The sequence below is a fragment of the Hyposmocoma kahamanoa genome, unplaced genomic scaffold, assembly GCF_003589595.1.
Source record: "Hyposmocoma kahamanoa isolate Upper Pololo Valley unplaced genomic scaffold, ASM358959v1 95, whole genome shotgun sequence".
NCBI classification, from domain to species: domain Eukaryota; kingdom Metazoa; phylum Arthropoda; class Insecta; order Lepidoptera; family Cosmopterigidae; genus Hyposmocoma; species Hyposmocoma kahamanoa.
Window position 1 is genome coordinate 8,224,748 of NW_020654972.1, and position 16,926 is coordinate 8,241,673.

At 36.0% G+C, this 16,926-nt stretch overlaps 1 protein-coding gene across 1 annotated transcript in view; it reads right to left on the reverse strand.

Moving 5' to 3' along the window:
- Positions 1–9,352: 9,352 nt before the first annotated feature.
- LOC113238162 (breast cancer metastasis-suppressor 1-like protein) overlaps positions 9,353–16,926 on the reverse strand; it is a 215,287-nt gene continuing 207,713 nt past the window's right edge. Inside the window, exons 4-5 of the mRNA XM_026474918.1 lie at positions 10,182–10,316; positions 9,353–9,857 (exon numbers count right to left, since the gene is read on the reverse strand). Coding sequence (XP_026330703.1) covers positions 9,759–9,857; positions 10,182–10,316 — 234 coding nt within the window. The 3' untranslated portion in view covers positions 9,353–9,758. The remainder of the gene's footprint in view (positions 9,858–10,181; positions 10,317–16,926) is intronic.

A 16,926-nucleotide genomic window follows, 5' to 3' on the forward strand; every position in this document is an offset into this window, starting at 1 on the left:
AAATTTACTTGATCCAAACAAATTTTACAAAATAGCAATGTGGCTAGTCTTTTTATTTGAAATTTACATCAAGCGATACTAACTATTCACTAAATTGTTACGGCACCATTTTTACACACGAGTTGTTATTCGCCCTACTTTACGGTACAGATGTTATCACAAACTATTTACTAAATTATATTTGGATGAGGTAACTCTAATTAAAAATATTAAGTTGATCTCGGTGGCCCTACGATTTGCCCTTTGGGTGATGGTTAACAACGCTCCGGGTTCGATTCCCGGTAGAACCAATTTGGGAAATAAACTTTTCTGTATAAATAAACTATTCTGGTCTGGATGATCTGGGCCTTGGAGAGAATTCCATCACTCTGGTACTCATAGTACAGCTCTTTACTTTGAGACCAGGTAATTGATGGGGTTGTTAAAGACGAAAACTAAACGCTCTCTTTTAATTCATGTATATCATGTACATTTTCTATATACAAAATGTATGATGATTTGAAAAACGTCTTATATTTATTTATTTATATATAAAGATTGAAACGTCTTCCAGCAAATCGTGCCAGACGCTATGCTATCTAAGCTTAGAGCTGGAAGACGTTTGTTCGTACCCAGCTGGATCGAATGATTTTTTCTTAGTGTTTGATCTTTGTGTTAATAATTATTACAATATATATGAAGGGCGTAGATTGACAGTGAAGCTAAATGTCCTTTGTAAAGTAGACGGAGAAGATAATCTCGGGGTTCAATTTTCAATTGTGTCTTTGAGAGACGTGTTTAAAGAAATCAACATTCTTACTCTAGCGTCACAGTACATTTATGGAAATATGATTTATTATAATTGTAAACGATATTAAGTATCGCTCGACAAGGCGCCGGATGTCGCTAGTGTTGTGAGTCGGTCTAGTGATAACCCTAGTGCCCAAATAAATAATGAAGATCAAGTGCGGGTAGTTAGAAAAACTCCCATGGCTGGAAGATGCTGACACCCGCATCTTCAGTCCATTCGAGATCATGGATGTTGCAATACGTCCGAAACGAGGTGTTAAAATATGTTTTATACATGATTAAGTCCCAAACTAAAAATCAAATAATATAATTTATTTATTGAGATTTTTTGTGAAACCACTCCAATATGATTATGAATACAAACAGGCTGAACGACAACAAGGCTTTGATATTTGAATATAGTTTTTATTTATTCATTACGAAATTACGAAGTTCCTCAATATATAACATCATTTTACGTTAGTATTTATAATGGTCGTGAATTGTGCTGTGTACGGCTATTTATAATCACCTAAACGGGGCCTGTCTTTGCCCCTTTGAGTTTCTTTCGTTTTCTGAAAGTTGAAACGAAGTTAGTAAAAACTTATGTCTGAGACGCTGTAACTTCATGAGCTACATATGTCGTGTAATTATTACGATTCTATTCATAGAATTATAGATAACAGACTCGCGTTAGTATTTGCGCTATGTTGCCCCTCAGATCACGTAATATTACGAGAAAGTGATGGGTAACCCTACCACTTCACGCACACATTTGCGCGTGTACAAATAGCGCTTGCTGTATGTAGTAGTAGTAGGTAAATAACTTTCGACCGTTGTATGGAGTGTCCGAGCTGTGGCTGCGGTGAGAAGGTTATACAAAAATCTCTCACCACTGTCACTAGCGGCGACGAATGCTGGAAGTCCGTACAAAGATAGGAGAATTTCGACGGTTTTGGTAACTGTACCCGTGGCTCAGATGGTTAGAGCTTCCCAGAGTATTCCATTCTTTTGCTGTACGCATCAGAAAGCAAAGCGCTTAGTACGACTAGGTGGTATATCAACGACATAAGGATGGAGTGTTCTGACCTTCTAGTCAACCAAAGGAGAAACTGTGAGATTGGAACTAAATTGAAAAGTTCCTGCGCACATTCCCTGTATCCCCGAACTAAAGAGTAACTATAAAATCAAACAAACAAGATTTATCTACAACTTTTTAATTTAAAAATACAATATAAATGCCGTAAGTTCTTTACAATGTCTTAAATTACTAACTTAATTTTACTTAACACTATACAATTTACTATAAAGTTTAGTTTGGACTGTGAGCATGCCGTTTAAGTTTCATAACGAGTTAAAGATAAATGCATGTAATCAAATTATAACTTGAATTCAAAATGGTCAAGCAACCATAAACACCGATCACGACGCGGCATGGTTTCTACAATTCAAACTCAAAATGAACAATATCTTTTTCGCTCTTACTATTATAGCCTATTTTTTTAAGATGGAGTAAAATGATAGTTCTTTATGCCAGTGTTGCCCGTTTACAAGCAGTTAGTGTTTGCTGTCGATAAATATTGTCGATTTTCGACTGAATGTTGGTTACGCATGTGATAAATAGTCGAATTTGTTACATTTGAATCACATTCGTCCAACTGCTGGACATAGCTCATTTTGAATTGTCAATTGTTATAAGTTCATGCATACATACTATGTGTATTAAAAATACAAAAAGGAGACATATTTTAAAGTTTTTACTCAAAGTTTTTATGTACAAATAAATTACTTACTTACTAACTTAAAAAAAAAACAAAACGTGCATGTTCTTGTTAAAACGTATATTAATAAAAATTGATTTTGATACTGGTAACTGTCAATATAAGAACGACGAAGGCAATATCGCAATTAGTAATAATTAGAACGATGTAATATTTACAATTCAGATTTCAGATTCATTCAGACATTTTTGGCAACATTTTACGTTCTTTCACATAATCTAGCAATAAAACTATCGATAACAACTACATGCCATTTAAAATTTTATGAAAACTGGCAACCCTACAAATGTCATTTTACTCAGTCTTCAAAAAAGACAGACTATACATGGACATAATTAAAGTTTGTTGTCTGGTTTAACGCGATTGCATGTCAATAAGTGTGTCCACTCCCTTAGAAAAAGGTATACTCACATTTTGGGATATGAAAGTAGTTTGAATCTAATCGAGTTTTAGCCAAAAACAAGATTTTTATTCGAAAAAATAACCATTCCATAAAGCAGTGATGCGTTGAATAAAGATATTTTTAACTACAGCCGTTATAATAAACTATAAACTGATGACTATAAGAATGATGTGGAAGTTCCCTTCTACAAATCCCGCGTGTTTTAGAAAGATTATATTTGAATATGCGTATTAGGTATTTATTGAAATTTGGGTAGCAAATTATGATTTCCTATTAAGTATTTGCTACTAATTATTGTTTAAAATTAAACAAAAAGTAAACAGTAAAAATAATATTATACGCACTGATGACGTAATGGGTATGTGCATACTAAGAATCATACTTTAAGTAAATTAACTCCATCAATTCCGATCACTCATAATATGAGTGTTATGAGTGTGTGTGCATTATTTTATTATTATTAAGACAATTAGTGTTACTACATACATACCATCGAGTATATAACCAGAAATAGAGACGAAACGTCATTTAATTTGTTTGAAAACTATTCTGCCATGTCATTACTGTGACAACTGCGCTCCGATTGGCTAGCCCGAGTTCGAAACAATTGACGGGTGTTGTCATTGACTTACAAATAAATGGACGACGGGTCTAATACAAAAACCACGAAAAAAATGTCCCAAGTCAACCTATTCCAAATTTAAATTGTAACGTCATCGCAGTATCGCGCTGTCAGTAGAACAAATGAAGACTAAAGCGGAGTGTCGCGCTCTGTATACGATTTTAGCGCCTTACAAGTGCGGACACTTTTTAGCGCGGACCCGACGTCCATATAATTGTAAGTCAATGGGTGTTGTCGATTGTTTCACTTCAAATCGACCACTTAACTTTAGCTTTGCTATAATGGACGAAAATTAAATTACATATTTAATATTTAATTACCGATGACATTTGATTCTGTTTGTTTTGTGATTAGATGTTTTGTTGTTGTTCCCAACACCACTGAATGAAACAGCACGCCATTGTTAGAGATATTATCTTTATTACAATAAATACAGAATATTTTTGGAATATACGGAGACGTAAACACAGGTCAGTTGTCGGCGCTTTTATTTTTCAGTGCAAATGAGAGTTGATGTATATAAGTGACGTAATCACTGATGAGTTACCAGGAATGCATGGCCCTTATTTCGTCTCGAATTCTGGTTATATACTCGATGATACAAACGTAGCAGCGCGGATTGTGTGTGTGCATACAGATGCACACATTCGCATAATCACACGGTGCACTCGAATTGCACAGCGTGGATTGTACACGCCATTCATTTTAATCTTAAAATTGAACGTTCATTCGGTATTTAAAATATTTTTCAATGTCAAATTTATAATTTTTTATTTAGGTATAAATGTATCGTTATGAAAATAAAAACTCGCATTTGACGATCACTTCCATAATCGACAAACTAATGCGTAATGCTGGTATACAAATATCAATGTGTAAGTACTGCATTAGGAAGATTTTATTTTAATAAAGCAAGAAAATATTGTTTTTATATGACAACAAGTGACGGGAACGATGAAGTCGTGCATCCGGTGGTAACATAGCAGTTGCAGTGGCACTCAGAGCTTGTGATGAATACGTTTTTTTTGTTGGTGCAAATAAAATAATTATATGACAATCCTACGTTGCGAGATCCGTGCAGGTGTTGACGCGCCCACAGACATATGTCTAAATAGACGTGGCAAGTACCGCGATCTACATGAAAACCAAGTGTGCCACATTTTTTGTACTTCCAATGACGTCACAAGCGCTGTTTAGTGTACTTAGTACTTATTACATATAAGGAGCCACGAAATAGTAATATTGTAAATTAATACCAAAATAAGATAATTATATTCTTTTTAAAACTTTTGATCTATGTCCGTGAACGCGCCGTACAGGCGGGAGTTACACTACCATATTACGTGTCCTACCGTGATGCGTAAAGCCTGCAATACATGTTCGCCGAGCGTAGGCAAATTGACACCCTTACACGGCTAGTGCAACCATCTACACGTTCGACAAGTGTCATTCAAACGGCCAATGTAGATGAGCTTTGGAGAGCTGCCCACACATTGGCCGCTGTCAGTTTTCACTGTGCATTGAAACGATATGGACGACGTAGAAGTTATTGCAGCTGCTGCCATTTATTTAATGAGTCATAATATACTTATCTGAAGTTGAGTTAGGTACGAGTACTTACTTTTTAACTGACTTAAAAAAATTAGGATGTATGTTCATCGTTTTTTTTTTATCTTTGTGGTGAATGTCTTTGAGGTTCCAAATAATAGGTAAACAACATTCTGGTAAAACTCCAAAACTTGAAAACATCTTTATTTGTAAGGACGCCAAACGAGTAATGACGAGCAGACAAACGTGTGAACAATGTTGGACGAGAGTAGGCGAGCGCGTTTGATTTGTGCAGAAAAACCGACACCGAAGTTAAACGAATGGTCGCGAGCGACTGCGAGTTGTGACAAGTCACGCCAAATGAGCCCTGTACACGTTGGCGGTCGCCTCACACTCGGCCAGGTAGGCGAGCGACACCGAGCGTAGGCAAGGCAAGGCATATAGGTTGTCTATACGTTGGTGTTGGCCTACACTCGTCAACGCTGGGCCAACATGTATTGGAGGCATTGCATTTTATGTATTTATTTTTAAATTTTTGAATATATTTTTAAAATGGTTAATAGAAACACACTTGTTACCTTGTGTAATTACTAACGCGTGGAATATAGAAACCTTTAGCAATCGCGCATCGTTACTATATTTACTGTAGTTCTTTAGTTTCACAAACACTTAATATCCTAGTATGTATACTTATTAAGAAGACATCCTTTTATGTAATATCAACATGTACAACAATGTGCTGTTGACAGAATTGTCAATATCGCCCGTCGCTTGATTAACTGACGTAACTAGAATTAGGCAAACATGTCACGGCAATGTATTTTAGATCTAGCACTTCTCATCTTGAGTTGACCTCGTGTCATATTGTTCCCATCATTGTCGTATAAAAAAGATTTACCGAGATTAACCAACGATTAACCGAGAACGTTCACTATTGAAAACTGATTAACGGACGTTGAAAATTAATCTTTACATAATTTATGTCAGAGTTCAAATTGACATTAATAAAACGTGTCTACATGAAAACGAATAAAGCTGAATTTATAATTCATATCAATTTTTAGAGGGTTCTTTAACGTGAAAGTAGCCATGGACAATGGAATTCTGTTCGGCGTACCATATCCGAGTGAAAGGTTGTTACAACATTGCGGGCGCGATTAGTAACCTAGAGAGTTCGACTGGGTATACATAACGCGGCCATTATTTCCCTCTGAGAGGGACGCCTGTAAAATTATTATTGTATTAAAAATAAAACACATTTTTTTGTGATAGTTACGAAGTGTTTAATGATTAAAACAATTTAAAGAAAGAACTAAAAATGTTCAATGATAGAAAAAAAAAAAAAAAAAAAAGAATCTTGTGTAGTCTGGTAGGCTTTATATACTTTTTCGATCAGCAAATTTGCTTTAATTTGTCAAGCAGGTTTAGTTCTTAAATAGGATTGGAACCCTTGGAATGATTTTTAAATTTATTGTGATGTGTGTCCTGCTATGGGAATGTGGGACTTTTTAAGTATTTTGGGGACAGCGGGACGTGAAGCTTAAAAGCGGGTCTATCTCGCACAAAGCAGGACGTATGATCTAGTTAGGTATACAATATGTCTTGTTCTTTTAATACACTGAAAAAGAGCAATGATCTGAGAACAGAAATATCACATATACCCTATAAGTACGAATGGACGTAATTTATAATATTGATAGTTAAGTATTTCACTAGTATATACAAGTTGATATTATTGTTTCCACACACACAATCAAGATACCACATGCTCTTCTTTATAAAACCTATGCTGAGAGATAACACGAAACAAGCCTCACTATTTTGTAAGAAGGTTTGTGGTGATCTATGTTCGAACTAATACGAACTTTTTAGCTAACAGAAGAAAGTTATTTCACAATATGATTACAAAAATAGACACAAAAATGTAAACTGAACAAAATAGCGGGTTTACAATAAAAAAAATAACGAAAAATGAATATCATCAGTCTACTGCAGTTTAAACATGGTCCTTCGAACCGGATATCTATCCTCATGTACCTTTTGTTTGACTATCCCAAATGATAGTCAAACAAAAGGTATACGTAGATGAAAAATTATTTATTCTTCCTGTTTCAACGTATTCCATTGTACGTCGTCCATAAAAACAAAAACCTCGCGCGTTCGTGTCCTCTTCTATAATTTCGAATCATCCCTCTCTCTTACACACTCTTTCCCTCTCACTCCCGCGTTAAGATACGTTCACCCATCGTCTAAATTATAATATGCTAGATCTTCCACATGTATCAGCATTATTTACCAGACATACAAGAGACATACAAGTATCCTAAAAAAAAAAGAAAACCTTAACGTGCTAGCTGCAATCAATTCGCGCTCCAACCATAACACCTGTTGCTCGTAACTTCTTCAGCAACAGAGCACGGTCCTTAACTAGAACATGTAATCGGAAGAACTTGTTTCTAACTGCTACCTCTGTCACTCAAAAAGAAGTTTTAAAACTGGCTACGAACTAACGAACCAGTGCCAAAAACTGAGCCAAAGACTATCAATTTCGACACTACGTGATCTAGACTGGTCAAAGAGATATACACGTTAATAATCAAAAAAATAAAATAAATTGACAGATGGCCTCTGAATATGTCGTATAACAAAAATGTGACAACCAGTAGGTAAGTATTCAATTCGCTAATAGGTTGTCTGTATAAACATATATGCGAATCAAATGCTTCAGTCCAATCAGCTTCAGCTGCTGGCACTTGTAGCACATTGCGGTGTGAAGATGGCTTGGGTAGTTCCCGTCTGTTCTATAGAACATGACCTCATCGGGCAAAATGAGAGCATACTTTTTCTCAAATGGTAGAACAAACTATAAAATGACTTTTTTATTCAACACCGATGTGACAGTGAAATTGTAGTAGCAGTAGAGCTCCTTGTGAAAGAGTTCGTCCAGGATAGTACCTGCTACTTTACCTATTTCTATCGGCAAGCGGTAATATGAGCATTACTGCGTTCCGGTTTTGAAAGGTAAGTAAGGGTGCTGGAGAAATTACAGGCACATGGGACTTGTTAACTTATGTCTCAGGGTGACGGGCGCAGTTGCAGTGCCCCTAAGATCTTTGTGATTTAAACCTCTGAGTGGCACTGCAACTGTTATGGATAGGCGTGTCGCTTACTACCAGGTGCACAATTTGTTCGTCACGTCACATGGATTTATAAAAAAACCGGTGATAGATACCTGGTGACCTGTAGAACAGTCCGAACTAGTTTAGGCACTAGTCTTCCGCCTTACAATTTAACTGTACGATGTTTCTTACCTCGTAAAATCTATTGTTAAGGTGGAAAAGAACAATAAATTATTTGTATCATATTGTATTATTGTATACTTGCCTGCTTCGTAACGGATTTAAAGGGTTGGAGCGTTAGCGCACCAAATCCGATTCGTATCAGGGGGTCTACTCTCGACCTCCGTCTGACATCCGTCAGAAACAATTACTGCCAAATAAGCAATACTTGACCAAATGAAAAGACGCGTGATGCGAATGAAGCTTCTTACTTGATACTTCTTTTTTAATTTTGTCGAATATTACTTATTTGACAGTAATTGTTTCGGACCAATGTCGGACGGAGATCGAGAGTAGACCCCCTGTTCCGAATCCGAGAATGACGGTCCGAAATGTCACGGGGATAATTTTATCTCTAGGTGTACGAGCGATATTTGTATTTTCTAGGATCCGAATCGGACTTAGTGCACAACTTGCACAAGCGACATCCGAAGTATGTTCGAATTTTCTAGATGTGTATAGTCTCGGATTTAAAACGGATACGAACCGGATTCAGTGCTCAAACGTGCCAAGGGTGCTGGTGAAACTGTAGGCACATGTGACAGAGGCAGAGCCCCTCAGATCTTTGCAATTAAATTTCTGAGCACGCCTTGTTCATCCCATCACTTGATATCATAAACAAACTGTAAGATTTGTGTATCAAATATAACTTTGGTCAACTAGAATCTCTCGTTTTGTTCCATAACGTTAACAAGAAGTGGGATCGGATGAAATGTATATTATCCTGTAGAAAAAACTAAAAACAAAAATTGTCTTATTTTATCCGATGACGTAATTTTCTGTAGAACAAAACAGGAACTACGCGACGGCTTCACGACCGATTAAAGTATAAATTGTATAAAGTAAGAAATGACAATTGAATATGTCTTCAAAATCACAATTACTCGGGTGAAATTCACGTTCTACGTGCACCGTACAGTACAGAATAAAATTCCACATTGATTAATTATTTTCAAATTTTTAATGGTCCTTAAGTTTCTTTTGAATTTGCATTGTTCTCAGCTGTAATCAAAACAATTCAAAATCGATACTTATAAGGGTTTTAAACTGTCGTAAACATAATTACTTCTCGTCCACATACTAGTTAACAACAATGTTAGTTAAAGGAAAACAGTTCAGCAAGAGTTTAAATAAAATAAAGGAGAGTTAGTTTTAGCTAAATTTTGTATTGTTAGTTAAAATAACCTTAAGCTTTACCTAAACAATTAAATATACACTTATGTCTGAAACAAAATTTCTGTTGAAAACAATTTCTTTTATGAGGTGCGTTCAATAGTCCAAAAATCGCTTTCTATCACTTATTCTGCTTTCTCCAACAGTTTTCTGACGAGCCTCCAGTCTTCCATGATGTCAGCATCAGGGAGCATGTATACCACGTAGGGGGGAGACACTGTTACCTGTTAAAGAGAGGCAAATAGGTTTTTAGGCTGAACAAACCCCTAATGCATGCATAAGGACCTAGTTTACTTGGAAAAACAAATTCCTCAATTTTGGAGAGTGTTTCTTGAGAGTAAACAAACCGACAAAATTTATGTGAATTATACCCTGAAAAATTGCTTCGAAAGTTAAAAAGTTAGGCATTATGGTAAATGCAATTGAATTGAACAGCACATCAAGCTATGCACTTTTGTTCGAATATAGCCTCCAGTACAACGGAACAAGATCCCTCAATGTGTATCTTGATGTGCCGCTGTCGGTACATAACACTAAGCATTAAATACCTGTCGTCTGCGCTTGCGCTTGCCCCATTCAGCACCCGTGGAGCAGAGATCAGCCGTCTGTCTTTCTTCCTCTAGCCGTCTGATCTTCTCCAGTAGTTCTTCCCGCATCAGTTCGTGCGTTAGCCATTTCTCGCTCTGGGGACAAAGGAGAACTATTTTAAGACATGGTTATAAATACTACACCATCTTCAGTTTCCACCAAATGAGCTTGTAGATGTAGAAATGTAGAAATTTGTTTAGATTATAATATATATTCTGCTTATATATGTGTTTATGTACATAAAGTTCACTTTTTTTTATTATAATATTAAGTGACGGGACGAATATAGTAATAAATATGTATAATTTTAATAACTATTCACTGAAAAGTTTTTCGATTCCTTATTCAACCTTTTCATCGTTCCTTTACTTATTTAAATTCTTTATTGCACAGAGAAAAGCGACTTAAAACACATGTCACAAAGGACATATACAAAGATCAACTTGTCTCTAGAAAAGATCTCTTTTAGCCAACCCTAGCCGTGGTGTAGCACTAAAGTCTGCGGATCTAATTATAGGACAATAAATTAATTAAAATTTAAATGTGAATTAAAATAAATTATGATAATGTACATATGAGAGACATACACATATACATATATAAAATCATGTAAGCCATGATTTTATATGTATAAAGACATACACACAGACTTTTAGCAGCAGTAGAGCTACTTGTGAGAGTTCGTCCAGGGAAGTACCACCACCACCTTACCTATCTCTGCCGCCTAGAAGTAACGTGAGCATTACTGCGTTCCCGTTTTGAAGGGTAAGTAAGGGTGCTGGTGAAATTACAGTCACATGGGACTTGTCAACTTATGTCCCAGAGTAACGGGCGCAGTGGCAGTGCCACTCAGATCCTTGTGATTTAAAGCACTGAGTGGTACTGCAACTGTTATGAACAGGTGTGTCACTTACCACCAGGTGGGCGACTTGTTCGTCCCGTCACTTGGTCTCATAAAATATTCCACCTCTAAGAGTGGCAAACTAGGGGATGAATCCGGTTTCTGGCACTTTCCGTTAACCGGTTCAAATAAAACTTGGCAAATATATGTAATTTCAATAAAAAAGTCAATAAGCAAACTTTTGAAGTTGATTTTTTTTAAATAAAAAAGGTATCTTTATTTCAAATTAACTTTCTGGTACATGTAATCAGCGGTTTCTATGAACGTTGTTATTATAATTCAACCTTTGTTACACTTCCTCCAAATATGTCTTCATGGACATATTTAGTATGTATTTATGATAAAGAAAACTAGCTACATATGGCCCATTCATCATGAATGAATGTATTCATTATGTGAATAATTTGTTCGCGTAAAAATTTAAGTACGATACCGTCATGTATCTACATTATAAATAATAAATAAATAGACGTTTCAAAATCAAATTCAAAATAATCTTTATTTCATAGTAAGCATTGTAATCTGTACAAGCAAGTCAAAATTCAAAATTCAAAATAATCTTATGTCATAGGTAAGCCTTATTACACTTGAAATCGTCACAATGGTTAAACTCTACCGCTCATTCGTAAGGCAGATTCCCCAGAGAAGAATGAGCAAGAAAGTAGAGGTTACTCTTTGTAAATAACATTTGTACACATTCAACATTTACAATATTATTTTTGTTTTCAAACATCAGAGATCGAGACTACCTCCATGAGCTAAACGGGTTACCACCACGGATTTTTGAAATCCAAGTACGCAGAAGTTGTATAATAACCTATAGTATAAAGTTTTTGTTGCACTATAGTTTTAAACCTCGTAAAGGCAAATGTTGTATATAAGCCGGAATCTTGTTATAGAAGCGTATACATTGCCTCTTAAATGAATTTGTCACTTTGTGAAGACGACTACCAAGAACAGCTAGTTTATTTTTATTCCTCGTATTAATGTTATGTCTGTCACTATTTTTCATAAATAAATCTATTCCTCTTAACATAAATTACATTTTCATAAATGTACTGTGACGCTAGTGTAAGAATGTTAATTTCCTTAAACTTATCTCTCAAAGATACTTTGGGGCCCAGATTGTAAATTGCCCTAACCGCACGTTTCTTTAGGGCAAAGATTCTATAGATATCGGCGGCATTACCCCAAAGCAAAATGCCATGTAACAGTTAGAACGTTATAGAAATAACTGCAGATATATTTCTTACGTTTTAGTCAATATCGGGTGCGGTTCCCGGTAAGACCGATTCGGGAAACGGATTTTTCATTGGTACTGGTCCAAGTGTTCTAGGTAATATTCTGGAGTTAATTCCGTCGCTCTGGTACTCATAGGGAATTTCCTAATATGACGGCGAGATAATTTGTGTGGTTATTTTGAATTACTATTATTAATTAGTAACTCGAATAGTCTTAATATCAATAACTTGAAACAATCGCATGATGAAACGGATAACGTGACTAAACGAAAATCTCGTTTTTGAAATATAAACTTATTTCCAGTAACAATAACTTATGTTACTCACCACACTTGTCGTTACGGAATTGCATAAAGTCGGTCAGAAAAAGCTCGCATCGCCGACGCAAAACGCATGTTTTTCGCTCTTGTTAGAAGGTTATGTCCATCTTTTTCTGACCAGCTTAATGCGATTCCGCATTAATAAATGTGGTGTCTCCCTAAGTAGTTTGTTTTGACGAGAACGGCGTGTAACGTTAAGCAAAAAAAAAACCAGTTTTATAAATCTTGGTAATAGTAATTATGTAATGTTATTCTGTAGTATGACCATGACGACCTCAGTGGCATAGCGGTTTATACAATGGTTGCTGAATGAGGAGATCCCGGGGTTGATACCCTGTAAGACCAATTTGGGAAATTAACTTTTCTAAATTGATTGTGATTTTAGTGTTCTGGGAAGTGCCTCAGAGTGAATTCCATTGCTCTGGTGCTCATAGTACCGGGAATTCCCTATTTTGAGACCAGACAATTGTTATTATTATTAACCAACTTCAAAAAAAGGAGGAGGTTCTCAATTCGACAGGGTTTGTTTTTAGCTTTTTTTTTGTTGGAAAGAGGGTACCTCAGTATTGGTTCTATTTAAATTTGAAGGAAATATTCCACCTCTAAGGGTGGCAAACTGGGGATGAATATGTTCTGAGGTAAAATGTCTCAATCTTCACTTTGATTAAATTTCTAAATTCAGCAACACCTACGGATTTTTTCTTTTTTGTTATTGTCGGGCGAAATACTCGTCACGTCTTAAAATATAGATAACAAAATAATTTCTTATATGTATTTAAAATACGAAATTTGTTCACGAAATTCAAACGCTGCCCAGGCATGTTGTAGGGTTAAAAGTGGCTTATGTTATGTAAGAAAAGATATTACACCCTAACCAACGGACAAGGAGGTCATCCACAGCGCATGTTAAACCAGACCTTTAAAATACGAAATATGTTCACGAACTTCAAACGCTGCCCAGCCATGTTATGGGGTTAAAAGTGGCTTATGTTATGTAAGACAAAATATTATACCCTAACCAACAGACAAGAAGTCATTCACACTGCATGTTAAACCAGAACTTTAATTACGGCTCTTTTTCTAAATTCAGCAACACATATGGATTTTTCCTGTTTTATGTTGCTAACAGACAAAGTTTCCTGTGTAGGTTATATCGGAACCAATGGTCAAAGGGTCAGCCTGGGTCATCCAAATCATTAATTGCGACTGTAGAGGTGTTAAAACAAAAATTAAACGGCTAAAGACTTACCATGCGCATGTCACATCGGTAGTTAAATTAACTGCCTCCGTGGCAGAATGCAGAGGTCTTGAGTTCGATTCCCGGGCCGAGAAATATTTCTATGGCCTACATTTATTCTCTCATGAGTTTGGGTGTAATTTGTGGTTGTCTATGTGTGTGTCCATGGCACCCGCGACACAGGGTTACGCAGTGCGGGGTATTTTTAGTTATTGAATTTCTAGATTGAGCAACACTTATGGATTTATCCAGGTTTATGCTGCTGATTGTAAAGGTACTAGTATTAGAAAAGATATTATACACTAGCCAACGGCGAATAGGTCGTCATCATACATGTCACGTCCGGAACTTTGATTACGGTCCGATTTCTTAATATAGCAAGTCATTCTTACCACTTGCTAATACACACATCAAAAATGTCCAGGAATCAAGCACGCTTTTGCTAATTACTGAAAATCAAGGTTTTTAACGATTTTTTTTAAACCAATTGTTTTTTTTTTGGTTAATTCAATTTTCATATTATAAAATTGACTAAAAAATCCATGAGTTTAAAAAAATATACACAACCTGGTTTTCAGGAATTTTCAAAAGCGTACTTTTTATATGCGTATTTTTATACCATACTAATCTATCACTTGATTTTCAAAAATTATGTTTACATTCGACAAATAGTTATTCGCTTAGATCGCCCTAAAGCTGTAAAATGTATACAGCTTATATAATTTAACCACTAGAGCTGAATCGTAATACTTTTTTTAATGATACGTTATAATTTGTAGTAGCAATGGCTCTCTCTAACAGTGAAGGAAAACAAGGTTATGAAACCTGTATATCGAAGAAGGTTTACAATCCCTGGAAAACATGTGAAGTCCCGGATTGGAACAGCGTGGTGGATTGTGGCATACACCTTCTCTTCAGAGGATACCAGAGTTGTCTTTTACTATTGGGTAATTCTGAGTAGAATTTAAAAAATTGTAAACCTTTTTCAATAGTTCTCATTTATTATTAGTGATGGAGAAATTGCCAACCAACTCCGGAATTGAAATCTGACGTCACTTCTCTTTTGTGCGTAGTATTTTGAATAATGTATTTTCTGTAGCAATACAGGGAAAAATTAAATAATATCACCTTAGTAGCTTCTTTTTCCTTGGATGACAAAAATGCTTCGTAAGTTTTCGTTTTTTTTTTAAATAAAATACAAGTGCGCATTTGACTTCCATCTCCCCTGATGGAAAGTGACGATGAGTTCGACGATGGAGCATGCACATCAAAATAACGCCAATCCACACTCGCTTTGAAAAGACCCAAGTTGTAGCTGTAGCAAAATGTTGGAGTATTTATTTCTTTTAATACTTACAAAAGTGACACAAAAACAAATTCTTTTATAATATTGAAAAAAATAAATGCACATTTGACCTTCATCTCACATGATGGAAAGTGACGATGAGGTGAATTATTATAGGAGTGCATGCTCCATCGTCGAACTCATATTAAATATAAACTATTTGTTTATGAACAAACACAGAAATTTTAGGCAGATATGTGTACGCGATGTGTAATTCTTAAAATTTTATATTTGTTTCATACGATAATAGTTAATTTTTTAAATTACAATTTAGTGTAAAGTTGTACAATTTTCAAGGACAGTCATAATCAAAAATATGACAAAATATTTATGTTGCACCCGGTATTAAAGGTCTTTATTTATTAACCGACATCCTGTTAATGGTATGTATAGTAAATATTAATAAACGCTCGGTTCAAATAAACATCTGTTTTGTTCGTGACCTCAAAGGGGTTCCTACAGCAAAAGTGGCTTAATGGTTCCTTATAGAACAACTATGAAGTTCATATCAGATAGGGTCTGGTGGTAAGAGAGTCACGGACACGCCTGTCCGTAACAGTTACAGGTGCCACTCAGAGCTTAAAAACGCTAGGATTTGAAAGGGACTGACACTGCGCCCTGAGACATAAGTTGACAAGTACCATGTGCCTGTAATTTCAACAGCACCCTTACTTACCTTTCAGAACCGGAACGCAGTAATGTTCACATTATGGCTTGGCGGCAGAAATAGGTAAGGCAGTATTTTCCTGGAAGAACTCTTTCATAAGGAGCTCTACAGCTACTACCTCTATTGCTATTTGTCATTCATTTAGGTACGTAACTTAGAAATTTAATTCACCAGAAGGATTCGAATAGTCGATCTGTAACAGTAGAAGTTTTAGTAGCAGTAGAGCTTTTTGTGAAAGAGTTCGTCCAGGGAAGTACCTTACCTATTTCTGTCGCCAAGCATTAATGTTAGCATTACTGTGTTCCGGCTTTGAAGGGTAATGGTGCTGGTGAAATTACAGGCACATGGGACTTGTCAACTTATGTCTCAGGGTGACGGGCGCAGTGGCAGTGCCCTTCAGATCTTTGCGATTTAAAGCTCTTGAGTGGCACAGCAAATGTTATGGACAGACGTGTAGCTTAACCATTAGGTGCAGGACTTGTTCGTCTCATCACTTGATATTGTAAAAAAAAAACTTGAGAAGCAAGATTTTGCAAACTGGGCCACCACCGCTTTTTATTATCCTATATATTTATTTCATATCTATTTATTGAAAAAATCGGGACTCAAAGGGACCCTTATTGTATACATAATTTATTGCTTAACGGCATTTCGTCGGTTGAATATTTCAGGCTAGATTCAAAATACAATGTGGAAAAATTTTAAGGGATGTTTTGCTAACAAATGGTCTTAAGCAAATTTTGATTCCATTTTTAGAAACGGTGATGTATTTAACGGCCCCGTATCTTCTACATTACAGTGACCCTCCCTACTGACCCAAAGGGTATAAGAAACGGCACACTTATAACCTGTGAGCGCACAGGAACCTCACAAGTTCAAATCTGACCCCAGATTCTTCCGGTTCTTGAGAGGCTAGTGCCTCGGGTGAGCTGCCTATGGTGCACGCTCAGTACCCTCCCTATTTTCCAGATAGGTACCGGAGCTGTAGGCACGC